Source organism: Mastomys coucha, unplaced genomic scaffold (genome assembly GCF_008632895.1).
Source record: "Mastomys coucha isolate ucsf_1 unplaced genomic scaffold, UCSF_Mcou_1 pScaffold21, whole genome shotgun sequence".
Lineage (NCBI taxonomy): Eukaryota > Metazoa > Chordata > Mammalia > Rodentia > Muridae > Mastomys > Mastomys coucha.
Window position 1 is genome coordinate 10,112,084 of NW_022196904.1, and position 24,977 is coordinate 10,137,060.

General features: G+C 41.1%; 2 protein-coding genes and 1 long non-coding RNA gene across 5 annotated transcripts in view; 2 read left to right on the forward strand and 1 right to left on the reverse strand.

Annotated features, from left to right (window-relative positions):
* Positions 1–710, forward strand: part of Lig1 (DNA ligase 1) — a 34,762-nt gene extending 34,052 nt beyond the window's left edge. For all 3 annotated transcript variants that reach the window (XM_031385389.1, XM_031385391.1, XM_031385390.1), the window contains exons 27-28: positions 291–383; positions 480–710. In XM_031385389.1, the coding sequence (XP_031241249.1) occupies positions 291–383; positions 480–560 (174 nt within the window). In that variant the 3' untranslated portion in view covers positions 561–710. The remainder of the gene's footprint in view (positions 1–290; positions 384–479) is intronic.
* Positions 711–12,494: 11,784 nt separating this feature from the next.
* Positions 12,495–15,500, reverse strand: LOC116101663. Its single transcript, XR_004122893.1, has 3 exons — positions 15,209–15,500; positions 12,955–13,043; positions 12,495–12,609 (listed from the first exon to the last, which is right to left on the reverse strand). It is a non-coding gene; the product is annotated as an uncharacterized LOC116101663 (long non-coding RNA).
* Positions 15,501–15,800: 300 nt separating this feature from the next.
* Positions 15,801–24,977, forward strand: part of Pla2g4c (phospholipase A2 group IVC) — a 43,613-nt gene continuing 34,436 nt past the window's right edge. The window contains exons 1-3 of the mRNA XM_031384103.1: positions 15,801–15,838; positions 24,296–24,434; positions 24,654–24,790. Of these exons, the coding sequence (XP_031239963.1) occupies positions 15,801–15,838; positions 24,296–24,434; positions 24,654–24,790 (314 nt within the window). The remainder of the gene's footprint in view (positions 15,839–24,295; positions 24,435–24,653; positions 24,791–24,977) is intronic.

Here is a 24,977-nt window from a genome sequence, read left to right on the forward strand (position 1 = left end):
CTGGCTCCTGAAAGCTGCTATCTCACATTAAATCCCTGACTGCTTTTCAGCACTCATGGTTACCAGGATGCTAACAACATAAGTATAGAATCTTACTTTTTCTGAGTATCACAGTACATTAGGTACCAGGATTTCAAACATTCTGACACCTTCTTTAACCCTTACGGCCCATTGCTCAGCCACATTGAGCTAAGACCCAGGTCAAGAAAGAAGAGGTCAGATAGTCACTTGCCAGCTTGCTGCAGTTGGAGCCCAGCAGAGCCCTCCCTTACTACTGTCCTCTCTCACAGGTGGACAAAGAGAAAGGGATCTCTCTTCGTTTCCCTCGGTTCATTCGTGTTCGTAAAGACAAGCAGCCAGAGCAGGCCACTACCAGTGACCAGGTGAGGCCCTGGGTAGAGGGTTGGTTCTGGCTAGGAGCTATAGAGATGGGAGTTAACTAGGGAGCTGCTGATACCCCCTCCTCCCACTCTCCTCAGGTTGCCTCTTTGTACCAGAAGCAGAGTCAGATTCAGAACCAACAAAGCTCAGACTTGGACTCCGACGTTGAAGACTATTAACCTCCTGCTCTCCTGGGCCTGGGGTGGAGGTTGAGAGAACATGGGCACTATTGGATTGGTGGTGTTGACTGGTGTGTGTGGAGTCACAGGGGTGAGATCCTGGGGTTGGGATGCTTTATTTTCTTCAATAAATAAATGACTTGTCAGATGCCTGCTTGGTGAGGAGGTCTATGTTGAGCTCTGTGGTATTGCTCTGAGCTCACACAGGTATAGCATATGACCATGCCAGGTGTTGAACAAGTTCCCTGCAGTCTGGCAGCCTCCAGGCACTTGTGCTGTGGAACACTCAAAACATGACTATTGCCACTTAGGACTAGAACAGTTTATTTTATTTTAAATAGCCTCTTGTCAGTGCTAGTCAGTGGAGAGAAGCAATCAAGAGCTTTCATAGTTTAGCTTCTTTGAACTCGCAGCACTCTGTCGGGTTGACAGTATTAGCTCTCTTTTGCAGATATAGACGAGGACACAGAAACTTCCAGCACCCTTGCTAGGAACATCAGCACTTAGTACTCTAATCCAGTAGCTCTGCTGCCAGTCACTCCCACATCTTTCTAACAAGGTCTCCATGCTCTTGGGAGAGAGTGGTACAGTACCCAGGTGTGTGGTTCCCATCTGTGCCACCTACTGTCTTGTTACCAGACATCAACTCAATCTTCAGAATAGCATTTCAGTCATCATTCCACAAGATCAGGAAGTGACAGCAGCTGTTTTGCTTATGGCTGTACCCTGAACATAATGTCTGCTGTATGGCAGGTGCTCGGAGTACTAGCTGAGTTCTAGCCTCCTTTGGCACATGACGAGAGACTAGGCATCACTGCTAGTCTAACCCCAGTGTCCCTTTCCTTCTTATGTATGCTTCAGTCTTCACAGTGGGTACAGATAGCCCTAGCCAGTCTAGTCCCATGACCTGAGGTTGGAGAAGACACAGGCAAGTTGCAAAACTCTAGCAGATGTGATAGAAAGGCTCCTAATATGACGGGGAGAATCTTATAGAAAGCCCTGTTTTCTTGAGATGGTCTCTGAAAGAATTGGGCCTTGGCAGCATTCTAGGTATCTGCAGCAGCTTTCTGGCCACCAGCTGGAGGGGATATGGTCCAGGAGGGTAGGGTAGACAGCCAGGCAAAGTCCCAGGTCTGCACAGCTAGAGCCATTCTTATGGGACACAGTAAACCTGCCTTAGTTAGATTTTCTGTTGCTATGCCATGACTAAAAGCAACTTGAGGAGGAAAGGGTTTATTTCAGCTTATAGGTCTACATCGCTATCATCGTTGGACCTGGAGACAGGGACTGATGCACAGGCCACAGAGAAAGTGCTACTTACTGGCTTCCTTCCTCTGGCTTGCTTGGCCTGTTTTCTTATAGCATCTAGAACTACCAGCCCGAGAGTGGTACTGCCCACTTAGCCTTCACATTAATCACTAGTCAAGAAAATGCCCTACAGATTTGCCTACTGGCAACTTAATGGAAACATTTTGTTAAGGTTCTGTTTTTCCAGGTGAACCCTACCTTGTGTCCAGTTGACAGGGAAGCTAGCCCTATAAAGCCCTATAAAAAACAGTTGTCCTGGGCCTGGGAGATGACTCAATAAAGTGTTTGCTTTGTGAGTATGAAGACCTAAATCCAGTCTTCCCCAGAACCCCCCAAGCCAGGCACAGTAGTTGAGGTGGTAGAGACAGCAGGATCCCTGGGGCTCACTGGCCAGACAGTTCAGCTGAATTGACAGGCTCCATCCAGACTAAGTGAAAGACCAGACCCACCTCAAAAAAAAAATACGGTGGTAAGTGCATGATTAAGGAAGACACTTGACACTGAGCATACTTAGACACACACACATGCACATGCACACCCATGTGAATGTACCAACAGGAACATGTACATACACGCAAAAACATTTTGGGTCTTCTGTTGGCTGCAGTTGACATCTTGCCTGGTATAAGAGTTAATAAAGTGATCCAAAGAAGCTTGAAACATAGGAATCAGTATGGGCCCTGGCCAGCACAGCCCTCATGGGATCCAGTTGTGCAAGCCCGAGCCTGAACCAATCGGCTTTCTGCCTTCCTGACTTGCTGGTGTTTTCCCTCTCATATTCTTACCAATGAGCCCCACAAGATTATTGATGATCTTCATTTAACAGAGAGGCACTGTGTTCTACCATTTGGGTGATGGGAGAGGGTCAAGAAAGGATTTGGCCTTGGCTGTCTGCTTCAGGCCACATATTCACAGTAGGTATGCCATGAGAGCCTCCTATGTGCCCATGAGATAACGGAACCTGCCACGATCAAGTCTGCAACTGAAGGTATCAAGCTGATGGCTAGAGTATGTGAACACTGAAGAGACAAGACTGGAGTCGGGTGAGCAGTGGGTGCATGAATTTTCCCCAGAGGGTGTAATCCAGCTCAGTTTAAAAGTTGTCGTAAGTCTCTCTAGGTGTATGTCTGAGGGCATCATGGGAGTTTGAGGAATTCACACTAGGAAGCAGCAGTCCCAATTCACGGTGAATCAAAAGGACCAGATCTCAGTCATACGATCATAACCTGCAGCAAAGCTTGCTGGGAAGTGTTTGGTGCTGGCAAGGCATTTTTAAACAATCTAACTGAATGGAGCACACCACATTTTCCTATGTGGGCATAAAATGAACCAGACTTAGCCTTAAATGTCTCATGCATGACTTCATCCAATTCTTCCCATGAAGCTATTCTTTTGGTACATTATTGTCTATGTCTTTTAGGAAAAAAAAAACCTTAACAGGATGCTGTTGCTTGCTACAAATTTCATCTAGCAAATAGTGGATTGAAATTTAGCCTGTGCCTTAAACCCTTCGGGCTGCTCGTGTACTATGATATAAAGAGGCCTCTCTATGTTTAGCTGAACATCTGTTATATTCTTCATGGGCCCACCCCTCAGCCCACTAATGATAAAAGTGGGCTTGCCAGCTGCCAAAGAGGCTGAGGGGTAACAAAGCTGGTCATTGGGAGTAGTATCTGCTTCCAAATACCATTCCTTTATCTGGAGCTTGTTCCTCACTGTCCCTTATGGCTTGTTTTGAAGAGATGGTTGTTCTGGGCACACTGCCCACTGCCATGCCTGCAAGTTTTTTACCATTTTGGCAACAAAATCAAGGCACTGCTTGGGTTGCTGCCAGGAACACCCAGCTCTTGACAAGTTGGAGGTGTGTGGTGATTGTTCTCTAGCCAGTTTTCTCCCAAGCAAGGTAAGTCCTGCAAGGTAAGGGCTGGAAGACAGCAGAGATTAAGCCTGCCTTCCAGGCTTCATTACCAGAAGACAGAGCTTTACCTTAGCATCCAGAAACTAAAAGAAGAACCATGGTATGAAACCGGAGGAACAGGCTGTCTAGCAAGGGAATGTACAGCTCTAGCTAGAGACAACAGAGCCATGAACACTGATCTCCTTTGGGTTTAGGATCGATGGTCAGATGCTTGTAGGTTTAGGGATCAACAAAATGTTGTGGAAATGTGAAAAGCCATGCTGTAACCATGCTTTGCAAATGGAGCTCCTCAGGACAAGGCCTTTGGAGATTCCCACCCACTTGTCAAGGGCCTGTGGAAATGTTCCTGAGGTGCTTGTGCTTCAGGCCCTCCAGGCTTTGGCTGTTTACTCTTACGGTCATTTTTAGTTTTCCTTTGTCAGTCATGATTGTAGTTGAGTTTATTAGGAACAAAAGCTCTTGGAAGAGTCTTTATTAAATTTTCTAAAGTTTCTATACAGGAATTAAGACCTCATTGTAGTTTATTGAACCTGGGTTTTTGGATTGTAGAAACTGGTTCTCCCTGCTACTGCTGGCTGTCTCTACAGTCATCTGAGTAAGCTGGAGAGAGTCACTTAGGTTAATGATTCTTGCTTACTTAACTGTTTGAAAGAAGGGATTAATACATTTCATGAACTTAGGAGATGGTTTCTTAAAAGATGGTATTAAAAACTTACAGGAACATGTAAGGAAAAGATGAAGGGTGGGTAAGGTCGGACATCTCTTTGGTGCCAAAAAAGTTAACAAAGAATTCTAAATCTTCCAGTCCCCCTTGGAAATAAAAGTAAAAGTAGAAACTGCCAGGAAGAAATGAAACTTGATCCCTACCACCGGGTTAGGCTGGGCTGGAGCGAGTTCTGTTTCTAGCAACCGTGTGATGGCTTACGACCATCTGTACAGCGACAGTGTACTCATACACATAAAATAAATCTTTAAAAAAAAAAGAATCAGGGTTAGTGAGTAGGGGGAGGGGATATGGAATAAGGGGGGTTTTAGAGGAGAAATGGGGAAAAGGGATAAAATTTGAACTGTAAATAAAGAAAATATCTAATAAAAAAAGAATCAGGCATCAATTATTACCATTCTGGGAATGTATAAAAAAGAACAGGACCGTATCAAAAAACTGCTGCTAACATAAAAGTGGTATGTAAACCATTTAGTAAATATACAGCTGGAAAATATTCTAGGTATAGTATCATACTCTCTGCTGACTCCAAAAATATAGCATTCTGTTAATAAAGATTGGCCTTAGAGCTTGTGTTTGCTGGTCTGGATACAGTATGAATAGGATGTGCCTGGCCAGATATAATCATTTTGGCTTGTAATATAAAATTTATGGTTAGATACGAGGTAATGATTAATTAATGTTTATATATGGGTAAAGGTCAGTGAAAACAAGGGAGTGGGGAAGAGAAACAAAAATGGGTAAGTATTATGATTTTTTTGAAAATGATGAAAAAGAAACAAATTGAAACTACTCATGCTTGACCGCTTTAGAACTTGTATAAATAAAGATGGCTTGGGCTGTTGGGGCTACTTGCTTGAATAACAGCTGTGCTTAGTTTCTTTATTCTTGCTGCTGCCATACCTCCAACCTGTGTTTCAGAACGTGGCTAGAGTCTGGCAGAAATGGGGTCCCCATAGTATGACTGGCTAGTAGACTTTCAGGTGTGTGCTTACTGACAAGAAGCTGGCCCATTGTCTGACTTTCTTTTGTTTAGTTGGGCTCGCTGTGTAGCCCAGGCTGTCCTCTTAACTCATGACTCTTCTACCTCACATACCCAGTGTTGGATGACAGGTGTGCAACATCCTACTCTGCCATTATCTAGCTTTTAGAAAATCATTATTGCTAGGTCAACACCAGCTGAGTTGGGACAGCTTTTAAGCAATTCTTTGAAAGCAGTACTTGAATGTTCTGGCCTGAGTTTAATTTTTTTATTCCTCGTTGGAGAGCAGAAACTTAATTTTCACTATATTTATTTATTTGTATATATGCCATAGCATACATGAGGAGGTCAGAGGACAACATGAGGGAATTAGTTCTCACTTTCTACCATTTGGGTCCAGGGAATGAACATAGGTCATTAGGCTTGACAACAAGCACTTTTAACCATAGAACCATCTTGCTGGCATTTTTTTTTTCTTCTTAGAAATGTTTTATTCGAAAGATCACCTGAATATAATTTCAGCTCCTATTTTCTTACAAGACATGTTATAGTGGTTAAGTCAGTATGAGATAAGTAAATGCAAGTCTGAAAGGTACTGGCGATATTTGTGATTTTTATTGCTTGATTCAGACTGCCCTCATGACTACAACTTGTTTTCTGTGTGTGCTCCTGTAGAACTACCAGGGAAGGAAGACTCATCCCAGATGAACACTGTGGCCCATGCTTTCATGGCTTAAATATTTACTAATATTAAATACTTGGTGTTTTAACCCTAAAACTTGTCAACTATTTCTGTTTCAAAAATAACACAGCCAAGAAGGGTATATCCAAAAAATATCATTTGTCTCAATTTGTGTCAATGAAATTAACTAGATCTCTCATTGCTAATGAATTCTCTATTTTACAAAACAATAGAATTAATCTTTAATCTTCAAGGAACTTGTTTTAGCATACAGCCAGAATCAATCACTTATTAAAGTTTTTTCTTTCTTCTTTTTTCTTAAATTAGTTTTTTTTTTTACACTCCATATTCCATTACCCCCTCCCCAGATCCAGCCTTCGACTGCTGTGCATAACACACCTCCTCCACACCCCCTGTCTCCATGTGGATGTCCCCACCCTCCATCCCACCTGACTTCTAAACTCCTTGGGGTCTCCAGTCTTGAGGGTTAGGTGCGTCATTTCTGAATGAACACAGATCTGGAAGTCCTCTACTATATGTGTGTTGGGGCCCTCAGCTGGTGTATGCTGTCTGGTGGTCCAGTGTTTGAGAGATTTCAGCGGTCCAGAGACTGCTGGTCCTCCTACAGGATCACCCTTCTCAGCTTCTTTCAGCCTTCCTTAATTCAACAGAGGTCAGCTGTTTCTGTCCATTGGTTGGATGCAAATATCTGCATCTGACTCTTTCAGCTGCTTGTTGGGTCTTTCAGAGGGCAGTCATGATAGGTCCCTTTTTGTGAGCACTCCATAACTTCAGTAATAATAGTGTGAGAGGCCTTGGGACCTCCCCTTGAGCTGGATCCCACTTTGTAGTTTTAATTTACATTTACCAAGTGGCTAGTGTTAATTTTTTTTAAATTACTTGGTTATTTATACTTCTCTTTTTAGAACTGTTCATTTCATTTGCCCATTGTATTGATTGGGTTTAGTTTCTTGGGATTTGTTTCTTGAATTCTTTATGTATTGTAGATGCTCATTTTCCATGTGAGATATAGTTACAAAGATTTTCTCTAATTCTTCAGGCTATCTTTTCACTCCTATTTCTTTGCTATGCATAGCATTTAAAGTTTGTAATCCCATTTGTTAATTCTTGGCATTATTTCCTGAGTATCTGGAATCCTCAGAAATCCCTGTATCTCCTCAGAAAATTTTTGTATCTTAAAATGGTTACCCTAATTTATTTCTCTGACAGGAGTTTCAGGTCTTAATATTGTTGGGTAACGGCCTCATATCATGAGGAATTGAGTTAGGGTGCATTGGGTGATATCACCAAGCCATAAAGTATTGCTTAGCCCAAGCCTAACTTTCAGCTTCATTTGCAGAAACGATGTCTAGGTATTGAAAACAATACACCCTATTCCAGTCAAACCACAAAAATATCTATAGCCACCTATGTATGTATACATGTCCTCTAGTAAAGGTGATCAACCTTCATCCTGTGGAAAGGCTGCCCCCACTTCCCCTTGCTGTTCCAATATGGCAGTCTCAGCCTATTGAGGTGGAGTCTGGCTCTTCTCTGCCTCACTTTTCTTAGAATGATGTCTGATCTATTTAGAACAGACCTTTGTAGAAGATGAGAAATAGAGATCTAGTTTTATTCTTTTGTATTTGAATACCCAGTTATTCTAATACTGTTTATTGAAGAGGCATTTTTTCTCTAGTGTATGTATTTGGCATCTTTGTCAAAAATCAGGTTGTTGCAACTGTAGGGGTTCTGTGCTTCTTCCATACTGTGTTAGTATGGGTGAGCAGGAACTCTTGACTCTGATGAAACATGGCTTTGCTGCTTGCCTGTGGAGGGTTTGGGTAAGTCTTGTGATCTCACTGAAACCTTTCTTACATATAATTTGATAATCATGTCTGCAGTAGACAAGTATGAAATATCAGTTGGATGAATGATAGACAGTGGAGCATGTGGAGTAGGTAGCAGTAGTCTATACTGACAAGTCATTTACTCTCTATGTCTTTGATTCTTTCTCTGTAAAATGGGCACAAAAGAGAACCACGTTTTAAGGTTCTTAAAGTAACCACTAAGGGTCAAGAGAATTTTGTTAATACATAAAGTGTACTAAAAGATATACTTTTTTAGGATCGGCAGTGGAACAGTTGTTTAGCCCCATTCCATCATTGTTACAGTGTGGGAATCCCATTGTTGTTGATATCTTTAGTTGGCTTGGAGACAAGAGTGAATGTTGATGAGCTGATGAAGAACCCAGATCAACACCTTTGTTTCACTTGTGTTGTTACTTGCTTGTAATTGACTGTACAGAATGCTGGTTTGGAGTGTGCTGAGCTGTTTTTAGTCTCTCAGATCTTAGCTATGGTAACACTCCTTTGCACCTTTCCTATGAAGTCCTGACCATCCCCTTGGCCAGCAACTCAGGTTAATCATTTGAGGAATGCTTGCTTGAAGCTATTAATGTAAGATTGACTTTTCTGGGATGCCTTTATTCTTTTTCCTCCACTTTCATGGTGGATGGTGCCCCAAAAAAGAGTAACTGGTAGCTGTCAAGCCTATTCAGGTTTTGTGACTGTCAAATCAGTAAACACCAAGTTTCCGTTTGTCTTAGTCAGTGTTTCTATTCCTACACAAACATCATGACCAAGAAGCAAATTGGGGAGGAAAGGGTTTATTTAGCTTACACTTTCCACATTGCTTTTCATCACCAAAAGAAGTCAGGACTGGAACTCAAGCAAATCAGGAAGCAGGAACTGATGCAGAGGCCATGGAGGGATGTTTCTTACTGGCTTGCTCCCCCTGGCTAGCTCAGCTTGCTTTTTTATAGAACCCAAGACTACCAGCCCAGAGATTGTACCAACCAAAATGATCACCCCTTGATTACTAATTGAGAAAATGCCTTATAGCTGAATCTCATGGAAGCATTTCCCCAACTGAAGCTCCTTTCTCTGTGATAACTCCAGCTGTGTCAAGTTGACACAAAACCAGCCAGTACACCCACTCTATTCTGGATTACTGGAGAAGAGTTTAGAATTCTATAGTCCTTTATATTTCTTAACCCATACCCCTCTACTTTCTCTTGCCTTAGGATAAAAGGAATTTAAAGATGCTAGTGCATTTTGTACATGTTCTCTCTGTCTCTGTCCCTCCCTCCCTCCCTTCTCACCCACCTCTCTCTCTCTCTGGGTGCATATATATATATATATATATATATATATATATATATATATATATATACACACACACACACATATATGTATATATATACATGTGTATATATGTATATATGTATATTTATACATATATATGCACATATACATATATGTATTTAGATATTTTATTTACATGTCATATGATATCGCCTTTCCCAATTTTCCCTCCGAAAAAAAGAAAAAATAGAAAGTATAAAAAAACTCTATTCTCCCCGCCCCCCCGCCCCTGTTCACCAACCCACCCTCTCCTGCTTCCTGGCCCTGGCATTTCCTTACACTGGGCCATAGAACCTTCACAGAGCCAAGGGCCTTTCCTCCCATTGATGACCAACTAGGCCATCCTTTGCTATACACATGCTGCTGGAGCCATGAGTCCCACCATGTTTACTATATGGTTGGTGGTTTAGTCCCTGGGAGCTCTGAAGGTACTAGTTAGTTCATATTGTTGTTTATCCCAAGGGGCTGCAAACCCTTCAGCTCCTTGGATCCTTTCTCTAGCTCCTTCATTAGGGATCCTGTGCTAAGTCCAATAGATGGCCGTGAGCCTCTACTTCTGTATTAGTCGGGTACTGGCAGAGCCTCTCAGGAGACAGCTATATCAGGCTCCTGTCAGCTAGCACATGCTAGCATCCTCTGTGGGTGTTATTGGGCTAAAGTCTGATCTCATTGGCCCTTGAGGGCTGTTAAACTTTTTTTTAAAAAAAAATTATTTAATTACACTTCAAATGTTGCCCCCTTTCCTGGTCATCTCTCCATGAGCTCTTCACCATTTCCTTGCTTCAGAGAGGGTGCTCCCCTATCTACCCACTCCCACCTCACCCCTCTAGCATCCCCCTTCTCTGAGGCATCAAGTTTGTACAGGATTAGGTATATCCTTTCCCACTGAGGCCAGACAAGGTAGTCCTCTGCTACATATGTAATGGGGGCCACCGACCAGCCTGTGCTTGCTCTTTGGTTGGTGGCTTAGCCTCTGGGAGGTGTGAGGGGTCTGGGTTAGTTGATGCTGTTGGTCTTCAAATCTTTTGGGGGTTGCAATCCCCTTTAGCTCCTTCAGTCCTCTTAACTATCCCTTAGGGGGGTCCCTAGGCTCAGTCCAATGGTTGACTGTAAGTATCTGCATCTGTCTCAGTCAGCTGCTGGTAGAGCCCCTCAGAGGACAGCTCCTGTCTGCAAGCACAACGGCATTAGTAAGAGTCAGGGATTGGGGCCTACACATGGGATGGATGCCAATTGGGCCAGTCTCTGGATGGCTTTTCATTCAGCCTCTGCTCTATTTTTGTCCCGGCATTTCCTTTACACAGGAACAATTCTGGGTCAAGAATTTTGAAGATGGGTGGGTGGCCCCATGCCTCAAATAGGGGCCATGTCTATCTACTGGAGGTGGTTCTCTTTAGGTTTCATCTCCCCACTGTTGGGCATTTCAGCTAAGGTCATCCCCATTGGGTCCTGGGAGCCTTTCACATCCCTGGTGTCTAGGACTTCCTAGAGGTTCCCCTCCCCTTGTCCCCACCGCACATGCTGCATCTTTCTATTCATTCTCCTGGCCCTCTGGGCTTCTCTCCTGTCCCCCACACCACACCTGCCCCTGCCTCTCTTTTTCCCTCCCCCTTCCCTCTCCCATCCAGGTCCCTCCCTCCTTCTGCCTCTGGTGATTATTTTGTTCTCCCTTCTAAGTGATATTGAAGGAGCTACACTTGGGCCTTCCTTGTTAAATTTCATATGATCTGTGAGTTGTATCATAGGTATTTTGAACTTTTTGGCTAATATCCACTTATCAGTGAGTACATACCATGTATGTCCTTTTGAGTCTGGGTTACCTCACTTAGGATGATATTTCTAGTTCCATCCAACTACTCTGGAAATTAATCAGGAGGTTCCTTAGAAAACTGGAAACAGTTCTATTGGAAGACCCAGCTCTACCACTCCTGGGTGTATACCCAAAAGATGCTCCACCATATCATGAGGACACATGATTGTCTATGTTCATAGCAGCATTGTTTGTAATAGCCAGAAGCTGGAAACAGCCCAGATGTCCCTCAACTAAAGAATACAGAAAATGTGGTTCATTTATACAATGGAATACTACTCTACTGTTAAAAATGAGGCTGTGTACCTTTTTAAAAATTTAAACTTGGCATTCAAAGAAGTGTGTTTTATTGTGACATTTCTATACAAAATTTTTGTTGTGTCCTCCTGTCCCACCCTCTAACCCTCTGTTTCTCTACTTGGTCCTGCTGGTCTCCTTCCTCTTCTTTGACTGGCTCTCTTCACCAAATTCTCCATGCCTCATGATGGTAGCTTGAAATCACCTGTGGTTTACCACCATAGGAACTGCTAGATGCTGCAAGTCAGGGTCTCTGCTGTCAAACTGGGGCTCATAGTATGCATGTATCCCAAGAATTCAAGTTAGCTAATGTCTTCCCACTACAGAACGATAGTTGGTAAATGTATGCTAGCACATCATCCGATATGTACATATGTGAGATAATATATGCATATATTGCACATATTTAAATATGTAGTATTTATGTATATGTGTGTATGTACTCATATATCACTATTACAGATATAATATATGCAGTGGTATATATTGTATTTAGGTGTGGATTTTATATATCTGTAAATGTCTAGTACATCTATATATGTACATATATCATATATATAAATATACAGAGTAAATGGGTTGTGTATACATTAATGTGGATATAAATATACAGGTGTGTGTGTATATCATTGTATCCCTATATTTATACATGTGTATGTGATATGTATATACTATGTATGTACATAATGTACATAGTATATATTTATAGTATGTATATGTGTATAATATGTATATGTGTATATATGGTGTGTATATATTGTGTATGGTGTGTGTGTATACTGTATATGTAGTGAGTAAATGTCTATAGTGTATGCCTATATTATGTATATGTAATGTGTATGTGTGCATTTGTTTGTGCAGTATATATGTATGTATATTAGTGTATATGTATATACTGCATATATTTACTATTTGCACATGTTAATTCTGGAAGGACATGAGAAAAATCCTGAAGGTTGAGAAAGTATAGATTCTTTAAGAATAGGAGAGAGGCCATGTGGTTTTGGTGCATGACTTTAATTCCCAGTATTTGGAAGATGAAACCAGGTGGACATGAGTTTGAAGCTAGCCTGATTGAGGCCTACATTGGAGTTCCAGGACAGCCAGGACTACACAGAAACCCTGTTTTAAAAAACAAAAAACAAAAATCAAATCAACAAAGCAAAACAACAACAAAACCATAACAACAACAAAAGCCAAACCAAATCAAACCAAAAGAATAAAAGGGAGACTTCATATCAATTCCTTATAATGTTTAACTTAAATTACCACCTGATAATAACTGGTAAGATTAATGATTTACACAAAGATGTTGCTTACTGAGTATAAGGTAGGTTAGTGATTGTATTCATGTATAATATAAATACGCTGAGACAGATGTTATTGTCAGCAATTTACAGATGATAACTTTGAGACCTTGGTTAGTTAAGTATTTTCTGGAGAAATTAGCAGGAAGTAATATAATACCTGTTCTGTAGGCAATAATCTTTGAGACTGTGGGAAGTTCATTTTCTGCAGAAATTGACGGAGTAAAGTCCTTGACTAAAGATGATGGCCTGTGGTGAGTTAAATAAACATTATATTTTTCCTGAGAAATTAACAAAGAATAACACAGGACATTACAACTCTCCTATGTAGGTGTGGTGTGTTTGGCTAAGGAGGAGAGAGGAAGAGAATACAGGAGAGGAAGTGAACAGGAGAGATTGGAGCAATGGGTTGAGATGCAAGTTTAGTGTGTAGCTGAGTCCTAGGGTAGTCTCCACATTTGCCATTTGAATATCACAGTCGTTTGCCTGCTGTCAAAGTGAGGGGTCTGAGCTCAAAGACTGTATTTTACATAGCTGTGACAGAATACCTGACAGAATGAACTTGAGAGGGTTTCCTTTGACCCATTGTTTAAGGATATGAACCAGTCTTGGTAGGGAAGTCATGGTGCTGGGACCCCATCATAGGGAGCTGGAATTGACTATTCACTTCGTTGGTTGTCCCATGAACAAAGAGCTAGACTAAAAGGGACATTGGCTGGTAATGTTGAAGGCCCATTCTGGTGGTCCTACAACCTCCAACTAGGTCCTGTTACCTAAAAGTTCCACAGTCTCTTGAAACAGTAGCATCAACTGGGGACCAAATGCCGAAACACATATGCCTGTGGTGACATTTTGTATGGAAACCATATCAGGCAGGGGCCTGGTGGTTTATCTCTGGGTCTCTAGAACCAGCATTTGATCTCAGGACTGCTTCCTCCCCCCCCCCCCCCCCCCCCCCACCTAAAGGTTCTGCTGACTACAGAAAAAGAATTGGAGAAAGAAGGAAGAAAGGAAGAAAAATGTAGATAGTGAGAGTGCTCTCAAGTGAATGGCTGTGAGGAGCGAGGCAAGAAGACCAAAGGGGAAAGGATGTGGTCCAGAGACCTATGGCAGAACTAAATAGGACTGGAAAAAAAATTCAATGATTCATATTATTTCTACTATAGTCATAGATTGGAGTCTACCTCAATCATAATCAAAGACTCTTCATCTAGAACTAATGGGAGCAGATGTTTGTATGTATAGGTGCATAAGGCTGAGCATTTGGAATTAAATAACATACTTGGTTTATCTTTTGAGAAGACTGACTGTCCCTCTCTCAATAACCATTAGTAGCCTATAGCACATCTAGGGTTGAGGACATATGAGATTTCTCTCATCTACATTTTCATGTCATCTTGAGTTTTTATTATGCAGGTCTTGTTTGGAAAACCATAACATTGAGGTTTCATAGGTACAGTTTCTCTGTTATGTCTAAAGGGCAAATTTAATTAATAAAAATTATAATCTCAGTTCTGCATGGCAAGTGTAACATAGATAACATATTCTACTTCAAGTATAAGTTTTTATTATAGAAAAAGCTAGGGGGATTGAAAGCCTTATAAAATATGAATACATATCCAAGAGTGTTTTGAAAAAAGTCAAAAAAGTCAGGTAGAATTGGGGGATACTATTTTCCTTTTGAGATGATTGAATATAAACACCAGTTTTAAACACAACTCTGACATGAGTGTTTGTCCTACCTATTTTTAATGTAAACTTGATGTTAATCCCAGGAACAAGATTTCCAGTTAGTTCCCTTTTGACACAATTTCCAGTTAGTTTTACCACGCCCAAAGAGTACCAGCTTGCAATACTGATAAAAACTAAAAAGCACCCTTCCCCTCCCCTCCCTAGACTGGGCTTCCTTTAAATGCACCATCCAGGCATTTGTCTGCCACCTTGAAGCAACTCAGTATAGGTTGCTGCTTGCCACTCTTCTCCATCTATCTTTCCTCTGTGCAGGAGGCCTGCTGGGCATCCCTAAGGTCTGTAAGTACCAAAATCTTTTTACCAAACTTTCCCTTTTATATATGTTTGTGTCATTGAAGCTGTCTGTAAACTGACTCCCTGACAGTGAGCAGTTAGCAGAGAGCAGTTAAGTTGCTAGAGAAACTGAGCTAGTACAGAGGTGGAGTAATTGGTAAATAGAATAAAAGTAACCCCATCACACTGAAACTAAAAACAGCTGTTGTATAGGGTTCATGAGTTTTATCACTGCTGATGGTCACTGAGAATGGCAACTCTCCGTTGGTAGTTTCCCCCCTCAAGCTAATTTAGTCTGGCTTAATTTGTCTGTTTTCATCAGGAGGGAAGAGTGGTTAGATGACTATGTTTGGGGGAACTGGACAGATCCAGGTGTCAGGGCCTCTTACCTGACTTCTACAGCAACTTCTACAAGGACTTGAAACATCTAAGGCCTTTCAGAAGTAAGGAATTTCTAGATTGGAGCAGGGCAAGGACAGGTCAGGAGTCACAGCCAGCCCTAGAGCCCACTGTTCTTCATGGCTGAGGTGCAGTTCAAATGAACCTCCTCCCCAGTGTCCATCAGGTAGTCTGGTAGGGGGAGGAGAAACAGTGTGGAATAGCGTTCAGGAGGGTAGTGTGTTCATGATAAGATTAGCCTTATCCTACGAGCAGCCATACAATAGCCGCTGTCCTCAGAGCTGAGGAGCCAATGGCTGAAAAGACAAAAACATCTGATTTAAAGACGGAATCTTCCATTGTGTGTTCAACAAACTTTCCACAAGGACCTAATTACATTAACTTTTTTCTGTGCCAGACTTCAATTGCCTTAAATGTATTTGAATTCATTCATGACATTATGACATTTATCAGATAGTCACTGCAAAATAAAGCTAGACTGGTGGGTTAATGTGCCTTAAGGACTATTCATCTAGGTTTATTCCTACAGAAACCACAGGTAAAACCAATACTCACCTTAGAACTCCATCATCCCACACAAAGATGAGCTGTGCAGAGTCTCCCAAATCAGGACAGAAGTGGTGAGTCATGGGCATGATTAACTTTTAATGGCTTTTTTTTATCACATTCATTTTGTGTGTGTGAGAAGGGGTGTGCCTGTGCCACAGCACATTTGTGTAAATCAACAGATAACTTATGGTAGTAATTTTCTTCTCTCCTGTGGGTCCCAGGAATCAAACCCAAACTTCCCAGACCCACTGGTCGTGTTTCCCTTCAGAAAACATCAGACCTCCCAGGGATAGCGAGTGAACACAGCATAATGACATGCAATTTAAGTCTAGGCACAAATCCTCATATCAAGGGTGGATGAGGCGACTCAGTAGGAGGAAAAGGGTCCCAAAAGTCAGAGACACCCCCACTCTCACTGTTTCAGAGTCCCATTAAAAACGTCAAGCTAAACACCCATTACGTATTCAGTGGTCCTGGTATAGACTCATGTTGGTTCTGTGACACCCACTTCATTTTCTGTGAGCTCCTAGGAGTCCTAAGCAGTTGGTTCTGTGAGCCATGTTCTTTCGGTGTCTTCTGCAATCCTTCCTTTCCTCCTCACTGCCCAGTCTTTGGCTGTAGGTCTTTGCATCCTCTCCTATCAGCTGCTCAATGAAACTTCTTTAATAACGGTTGGACTAGGGTCCAATCCACGATGAGTAGAATATTAATAATATTATAATTAATTAATATTCTGAGTTCAATGCCAGACTGGTCTACAAAGTGAGGTCCAGGACAGCCAGGGCTATACAAAGTAGCCCTGTCTTGAAAACAAAACCAAAACCAAAAAAAAACTCCCCCACCCCCTTTTGGCCAGTCCTGTTTAGTTCTGCCCTAGGTCTCTGGACTATCCAACTTCCAGGTCTTGACCATCCAGACAGTGTCTGCTATGCTTCCCTCTCATAGCTGGTAGGCCAGGTTGTAGGTCAAAAGTTTTTGTTGTTGTTTTTGTTTTTGGCTGTGTTAGTGTTCCAGTCTCAGCACTATAAGTCTTACTAGGTTCCACGAGATGGCTGGTTCAGGCTCTTCATCCTCCTTTACCAGGAGTTCTCACTAGTGTTATACTCAGACTCTTGGAAGTTTTCATTGCACTAGGTGTCCAAATTCCTCCCACAAATGCCCCTCCGTTGCAGTTGTTTCTCCCCATACTCTCACTCTTTATCCTTCCAGCCTCTACCTGATTCCTTCCATTCCCATTTCTACCTACCCCCAGTTTACCATAAAAGCTATTCTATTTCCCTTCTAGGGAGATCCATGAGTCTTTCCTAGAGCCTTGCTTATTATTTAGCCTTTCTGGGTCTGACAATTCATAACTAATATCTACTTTTAAGTGAGTATATACTATGTCTTTCTAGGTCTGGCTTACCTCAGGTGATTTTTTTTCTGGTTCCATCAATTTGCCTACAAATTTTATGAAGGCATTTTTTTTTTTTTTTACTTTGTTTTTGTTTTTGTTTTCAAGACAGGGTTACATTGTATAGCCCTGGCTGTCCTGGAACTCACTTTGTAGACCAGGCTGGCATTGAACTCAGAAATCCAACTGCCTCTGCCTCCCGAGTGCTGGGATTAAAGATGTGCACCACCACTGCCTGGCTGTTTTTTTTTTTTTGTTTTTTTTGTTTTTTTTGTTTTTTTTTTTAACTGCTGACTAAAACCCCATTTTGTAAAAGTGCAACTATTTTTTTACTTTATAAATTAATTTATTTTTTACACTCCATATTCCATTCCCCAATGTGCCAACTCACTCAACTGCTCCACATTCTATACCTACTTACCACTCTCCCCTGTTTCGGTGTGGATGCCCCCACCCCTGACCCCACCTGACCTCTAAACTCCCTGCTGTCTCCAGTCTCTTGAAGGTTAGGTGCATCATCTCTGAATGAACACAGACCTGGAAGTCCTCTACTGTATGTGTGTTGGGGGCCTCAACTGGTGTATGCTGTCTGTTTGGTGGTCCAATATTTGAGAGATCTCGGGGATCCAGATTAATTGAGACTGTTGGTCCTCCTACATTATCTCCCTTCTCAGCTTCTTTCAGCCTTTACTAATTCAACAATAGGGTTTGGCTGCTTCTGTCCATTGGCTGGATGCAAATATTTGCACCTGACTCAGCTGCTTGTTGGGTCTTTCTGAGTGCAGTCATGATAGGTCCCCTTTTGTGAGCGCTCCATAACCTCAGTAATAATGTGAGGCCTTAGGACCTCCCCCTGAGCTGGATCCCACTTGGACCTGTCACTGGACCTTCTTTTCCTCAGGCTCTTCTCAATTTCCATTCTTGTAATTCTTTCAGACAGGAACAATTATGGGTCAGAGATGTAACTGGGATGGCAAATACCATCCCTCCCTTTATGCCCTATCTTCCTGCTGGAGATGGGCTCTATAAGTTCCCTCTCCCTACTGTCAGGTATTTCATCTAAGGTCTCTCCCTTTGATTTCTGAGAGTCTCTTACCCTCATGGTCTCTGGTGCATTCTGGAGGGTCCCCCCAACCTCCTATTTCCTGAGGTTGCCTGTTTCCATACTTTCTGGTGGCCCTTAGGGCTTCAGTCCTTTTCCCTCACCCAATACCAGATCAGGTTCTCCTTTCCCCCTACTCCACCCTTCCTGTCCACTTTCCCTCCCAGGTACATCCCTACCTCCCCACTTGTGATTGCTTTCTTCTCTCCTCACTTGTGCACTTCAGCTTGTTTTCCTTTTTGAGTTCTGTGGACTGTATCTTGGGTATTCTATACCCCCCCCACTAATATACACTTATTAGTGTCTTCATACCATGCACTTCCTTTTCTGCCTGAGTTTCTGACTCACTCAGGATGATATTTTCTAGTTCCATCCATTGCCTTCAAAATTCAGGATGTTCTCCTTCTTAACAGTTGAGTAGTATTCCATTGTGGAAAGGAACCATAGTGTCTGCATCCATTCTTCTGTTGCGGGACATCTAGGTTGTTTCCAGCTTCTGGCTGTCACAAATACGGCTGCTATGAACATAGTAGAACACATGCCCCTGTGGCATGGTGAGGCATCTTTTGGGTATATTCCCAAGAGTGGTATAGCTGGGTCTTCAGGTAGATCTATTTCTAATTTTTCTTATTTTTTTTTATTTTTATTTATTTATTTATTTATTTTGGTTTTCTGAGACAGGGTTTCTTCTGTATAGCCCTGGCTGTCCTGGAGCTCACTCTCTAGACCAGGCTGGCCTCGAACTCAGAAATCTGCCTGCCTTTGCCTCCCAAGTGCTGGGATTAAAGGCGTGTGCCACCACCGCCCGGCTATTTCTAATTTTTTGAGGAACCTCCAGATTGATTTCCAGAGTGGTTGTACCAGTTTGCAATCCCACCAGCAATGGAAGAGTGTTCCTTTTTCTCCATGTCCTCTCCACCAGGTGTTGTCATCCGAGTTTTTGATCTTAGTCATTCTGATTGGTGTAAGGTGGAATCTCAGGGTCGTTTTGATTTGCATTTCTCTGATCACTAAGGACTTTGAACATTTCTTTAGGTTCTTCTCAGCCATTTGAGATTCTTCAGTTGTGAATTCTTGGTTTAGTTCTATACACCATTTTTTGATTGTGTTGTTTGATTTTTTGGTGATTAACTTCTTGAGTTCTTTATATATTTTGGATATTAGTCCTTTATCGGATATGGGGTTAGTGAAGAACTTTTCCCAATCTGTAGGGTGTCAGTTTATTTTATTGACTATGACCTTTGCCTTACAGAAGCTTTCAAGTTTTATGAGGTTCCATTTATCAATTCTTGATCTTAGAGCATGAGCTATTGGAGTTCTGTTTAGGAAATTTTCCCCTGTGCCAATGAGTTCAAGGCTCTTTCCCACTTTATCTTCTTTTAGATTCTGTGAATCTGGTTTTATGTTGAGGTCCTTGATCCACTTGGACTTGAGCTTTGTACACGGTGACAATTATGGTTCTATTTTCATTCTTCTACATACAGACAGCCAGTTAAGCCAGCATCATTTATTGAAGATGCTTTCTTTTTTTCCATTGTATATTTTTGGTGTCTTTGTCAAAGACTAAGTGACTGTAAGTGTGTGGTTTTATTTCTGGGTCTTCAATTGTATTCCATTGATCAACATGTCTGCCTCTGTACCAATACCATGCAGATTTTATCACTATTGCTCTGTAGTAAAGCTTGAAGTCAGGGATGGTGATTCCCCCAGCTGTTCTTTTATTTTTAAGAATTGTTTTTGTTATTCTAGATTTTTTTGCCTTTCAACATGAACTTGAGAATTACTCTTTCCATGTCTTTGAAGAACTGTGTTGGGATTTTGATGGGTGTTTCATTGAATCTATAGATTGCCTTTGGTAGGATGGCCATTTTTACTGTTAATTCTGCCAATCCATGAGCATGGGAGATCTCTGAATTTTCTAAGATCTTCCTGGATTTCTTTATTGAGAGACTTGAAGTTATTGTCATACAGGTCTTTCACTTGTTTTGTTAGAGTTACCCTAAGAAATTTTATATTATTGTGGCTGTTGTGAAGGGACTTGTTTCCCTAATTTCTTTCTCAGGCTGTTTATCATTTGTGTAAAGGAAGTCTACTGATATAGTTGAGTTAATTTTATATCCAGCCACCTTGCTGAAGTTGTTATCAGCTAGAGAAGTTCTCTGGAAAAATTTTTGGGGTCACTTATATATACTATCACATCATCTGCAAATAGTGATACCTTTATTTCTTCTTTACCAATTTGTATCCCCTTGATCTCTTTTTGTTTTCTTACTGTGCTAGCTAACACTTTGAATACTATATTGAGAGTTAAGGGAGAGTGGGCATCCTTGTCTCCGATTTCAGTGTGATTGCTTCAATTATGTCTCCATTTAATTTGATGTTGGCTGTTGGTTTGCAGTAAATTGCTTTTTTAAGTGTAGGTATGGGCCTTGAGTTCCTGATCTCTCCAATACTTTTAATATGAAGGGGTGTTGTTTTTTGTCAAATGATTTTTCTGCATCTAAGATGATCATGTGATTTTTTCTTTGAGTTTGTTTATATAGTGAATTACATTAATGGATTTTCACATATTAAGTCAATCTTACATCCTTGAGATGAAGCCTACTTGGTTGTGGTGGATGAATGTTTTAATGTGTTCTTGGATTTGGTTTGCAAGAATTTTACTGAGTATTTTTGCATCTACATTCATAAGCGAGATTGGTCTGAAGTTCTCTTTTTTTGGTTGGGTCCTTGTGTGGTTTAGGTATCAGAGTAATTGTGGCTTCTTAGGACAAGTTAGGAAGTGTTCCTTCTGTTTCTATTTTATGGAATAGTTTGAGAAAAATTGGTATCAAGTCTTCGTTGAAGGTCTGGTAGAATTCTGCACTAAATCCATTTGGCCCTAGGCTTTTTTGGGGGGGAGGTTTTTAATGACTTCTTCTATTTCCTTATCTGATAAGGGCCTATTTAGGTAGTTTACCTGCTCTTGATTTAACTTGGGTATGTGACATCTGTCTAGAAAACCACCCATTTCATCTAGATTTTACAGTTTTGTTGAATATAGAATTTTATAGTAGGATCTGATGATTTTCTGAATTTCTTCTGTTTCTGTTGTTATGTCTCCTTTTTCTTTTTTCTTTTCTTTTCTTTTTTTTTTTGTTTTTTTGTTTTTTGAGACAGGGTTTCTCTGAGTAGCCCTGGCTATCCTGGAACTCACTCTGTAGACCAGGCTGGCCTCTAACTCAGAAATCTGCCTGCCTTTGCCTCCCAAGTGCTGGGACTAAAGGCATGCGCCACCACTGCCCGACCATGTCTCCTTTTACAATTCTGATTTTGTTAATTTGGATACTGCCTCTGAGTCCTTTAGTTAGTTTGGTTAGGGGTTTATCTATCATGTTGATTCTCTCAAGAACTAGCTTTTGCTTTTGCCAATTTTTTGTATTGTTTTCTTTGTTGATTTCTGTCCTGAGTTTGACTATTTCCTACATTCTTCTCCTCTTGGGTGAGTTTGCTTCTTTTTGTTCTAGAGCTCTCAGGCTTGCTGTTAAATTGTTAGTATATTTTCTCTCCAGTTTCTTTACCAGGGCACTTAGTGCTGTGAATTTTTCTCTTAGCATTGCTTTCATTGTGTCCCATAAGTTTGGGTATGATATGTCAATATTTTCATTAAACTCCAGGAAGTCTTTAATTTCTTTTGTCCCTGACCAAGTTGTCACTGAGTAGAGTATTTGTTCACTTTCCATGTGTATGTGGGCTTTCTGTAGTTTTTGCTGTTAATGAAGACCAGCCTTAGACCATGGTGATCTGATAGGATGCATGATATTTCAATCTTCTTGTATCTGTTGAGGGTTGTTTTGTGACCAATTATATGATTGATTTTGGAGAAGATATCATGAGGTGTTGAGAAGAAGGTGTATTCTTTTGTTTTATGGTGAAATGGTCTGTAGATATCTGTTAAATCCATTTGGTTCATAACCTTTCTTAGTTTCACTGTGTATCTGTTTAATTTCTTTTTCAATGACCTGTCCATTGGTGAGAGTGGGATGTTGAAATCTCCCACTATTACTGTGTGGGATTCAATGTGTGATTTGAGTTTTAGTAAAGTTTCTTTTATGAATTTGGGTGCTCTTGCTTTTGGGGCATAGATATTCAGAATTGAGACTTTCTCTTGGTGGATTTTCCTCTTGATGAATATGAAGTGTCTTCCTTCATCACACTTGATAACTTTTCATTGGAAGTCTATTTTGTTGGAGATTAGGATGGCAACTCCTGCTTGTTTCCTGGGACCATTTGCTTGGACGACCTTTTTCCATCAATCTCCTTGAAGATAGTGTCTGTCTTTGTTATTGAGGTGTATTTCTTGTATGCTGGACCTTGCTTGCATATCCAGTCTGTTAGCTTATGTCTTTTTATAGGTGAGTTGAGTCCATTAATATTGAGAGATATTTAAAAAAATGACTGTTGGTTCCTGATATATTTGTTTTTGTAGGTGGCTTTATGTGCTTGTGGCTCTCTGCTTTTGACTTTGTTCTGAGATGCTTAATATCTTGTCCTGGTGCAGGTTTCTTCCTGTGTTGGCGTTTTCCTCCCAGGATCCTTTGTAGGACTGGGTTGGTAGATAGATACTGTTTGAATTTGTTTTTGCCATGGAATATTTTGGTTTCTCCATCTATATTGATTGAGAGTTTTGCTGGATATAATAGCCTAGTCTGGCATTTGTGTTCTCTTAGAGTCTGCATGACCTCTGACTAGGCTCTTTTGGCTTTCAAAGGTTCAACAGAGACTATCTGTTGAGAAGTCTAGTGTAATTCTGATAGGTCTTCTTTGTATGTTACTTGGCCTTTCCCCCTTGCAGCTTTTAATATTCTTTCTTTGTTCTGTGCATTTAGTGTTTTGGTAATTATGTGATGAGAAAATTTTCATTTCTGATCCCATTTATTTGGTGTTCTATAGGCTTGTACTTTTATGTCCATCTCTCTCTTTAGGTTGGGGAAGTTTTCTTCTATGATTTTGTTGAAGACATATTCAGGTCCTTTGAGCTGGGAATCTTCGTCCTCCTCTATTCCGATTATTCATAGATTTGGTCTTTTCATTGTGTCCTGAATTTCCTGGATGCTTTGGGTTAGGAATTTTTTATGTTTTGAATTTTCTTTGACAGTTGTGTCAATCTCTTCTACCGTATCTTCTACACCTGAGATTCTCTCTTCTATCTCTTGTATTGTGTTGATAATACTTATATCTGTAATTCCTGACCGCTTTCCTAGGTTTTCCATTTCCAGGTTTGCCTCCATTTATGTTTTCTTTATTGTTTCTACTTCTACTTTTAGGTCTTGGATCGCTTTATTCAATTCCTTCATCTTTTGTCCATTCTTTGGTTTAGGGATATTTTTGTTGTTTCCAGTTCCTGGCTATTAGCAGCAATAAATCTCTCTCCCTCTCTTCTCTGTCTCATTCTTTCTTTCTCTCTCTCACTCCCCCTCTCTATTACTAGATCTTGCATCTTTTCAGTTACAGATAAAGCTATGTAAACTTTTGAAGTAACAGTGTGGGGAATGAATAGAAGATAAAGGTAACAGCAGAAATGTAGTATTTAATGATGGGTGAGGCAGGTTCTTCAGAGACATACCTGTGTCTCCAGCTCAAATTACACTTATTTTATTATTTATTTATTTATTTATTTGATTTATTTTATTTATCAAACTATTATCTCTGTGTTTTTGTGTGTATGTATGTGAGTCCATGCTTGCCTGCATGCTTAAACTCATATGCCACAGTGCACGTGCAGGTCAGAGGACAACTAGGGCCAGTCAGTTCTCTACCTTTACTGTGTGGTTAGGTCATCAGAGTGATGGGCAGACATCTTTACCTTAAGAACCATCTTGGCTGGCTCTTGGCTGCTCTTTTGTTTATGTTTTTGATATCTGATACATATCTTAAATTCAGAACCCTTGACCACCTTTGCTTCTAAGCAATCTGCAACTGATACATAGCTCTTTGGAGGATGCTACTCTAGGTAATTTCTATGCTTTCTTTCTCACTGAAAAATTTCTGAAGTTTCCTGTTTTCCCTTGTCTCTGGAAGCTCTGGGGTCTACTTTGCCACTGGACTCCAGGAATCAGAAAAAGCAGCTGTGCACAAACGCAGTCCCAAGGTTTTGGAGGCCCTGCAGAAGCTTAATATCCAAGCTGACCAGGTGAGTGCAAGTAAGGGGCCACACGGCTGGAATTGCCTGTGCTGTCCCTAAGCTCTGCAGCTCAGCTCTTCTAGGATGAGCAGGAAGTGTGTGTAAATAGGTACAGACTTACCCTACTAGAGCAGTAACATGGGGCAGATTTCACCCCACCCAAGCAGGCTGTTAGATATGTTCTTGTTCCTTATATTGTCCACTAATTGTCCTTCTTCCAATGCTCAGGCTCCAGTCATTGCTGTCTTGGGCTCTGGTGGGGGGCTGCGGGCCCACATTGCTTGTCTTGGTGTGCTGAGTGAGATGAAAGAACTTGGCCTGTTGGATGCTGTCACATACCTCGCAGGGGTCTCTGGGTCCACTTGGTAAGTGTTGATTTTGGATACAAGGATGCACCATGTTTTCTACTATCAGAATGAGATGGTGTCTTCCTCCACACACCAAATACATGCTGCCTTTGATTTTTGTTTTCTTAAATGGACAGATGGTAATTGTTTATTTCATTCTGTTTGGTACTGCATTTTGGTGTAGAATTTGTTGTATATTGATCAG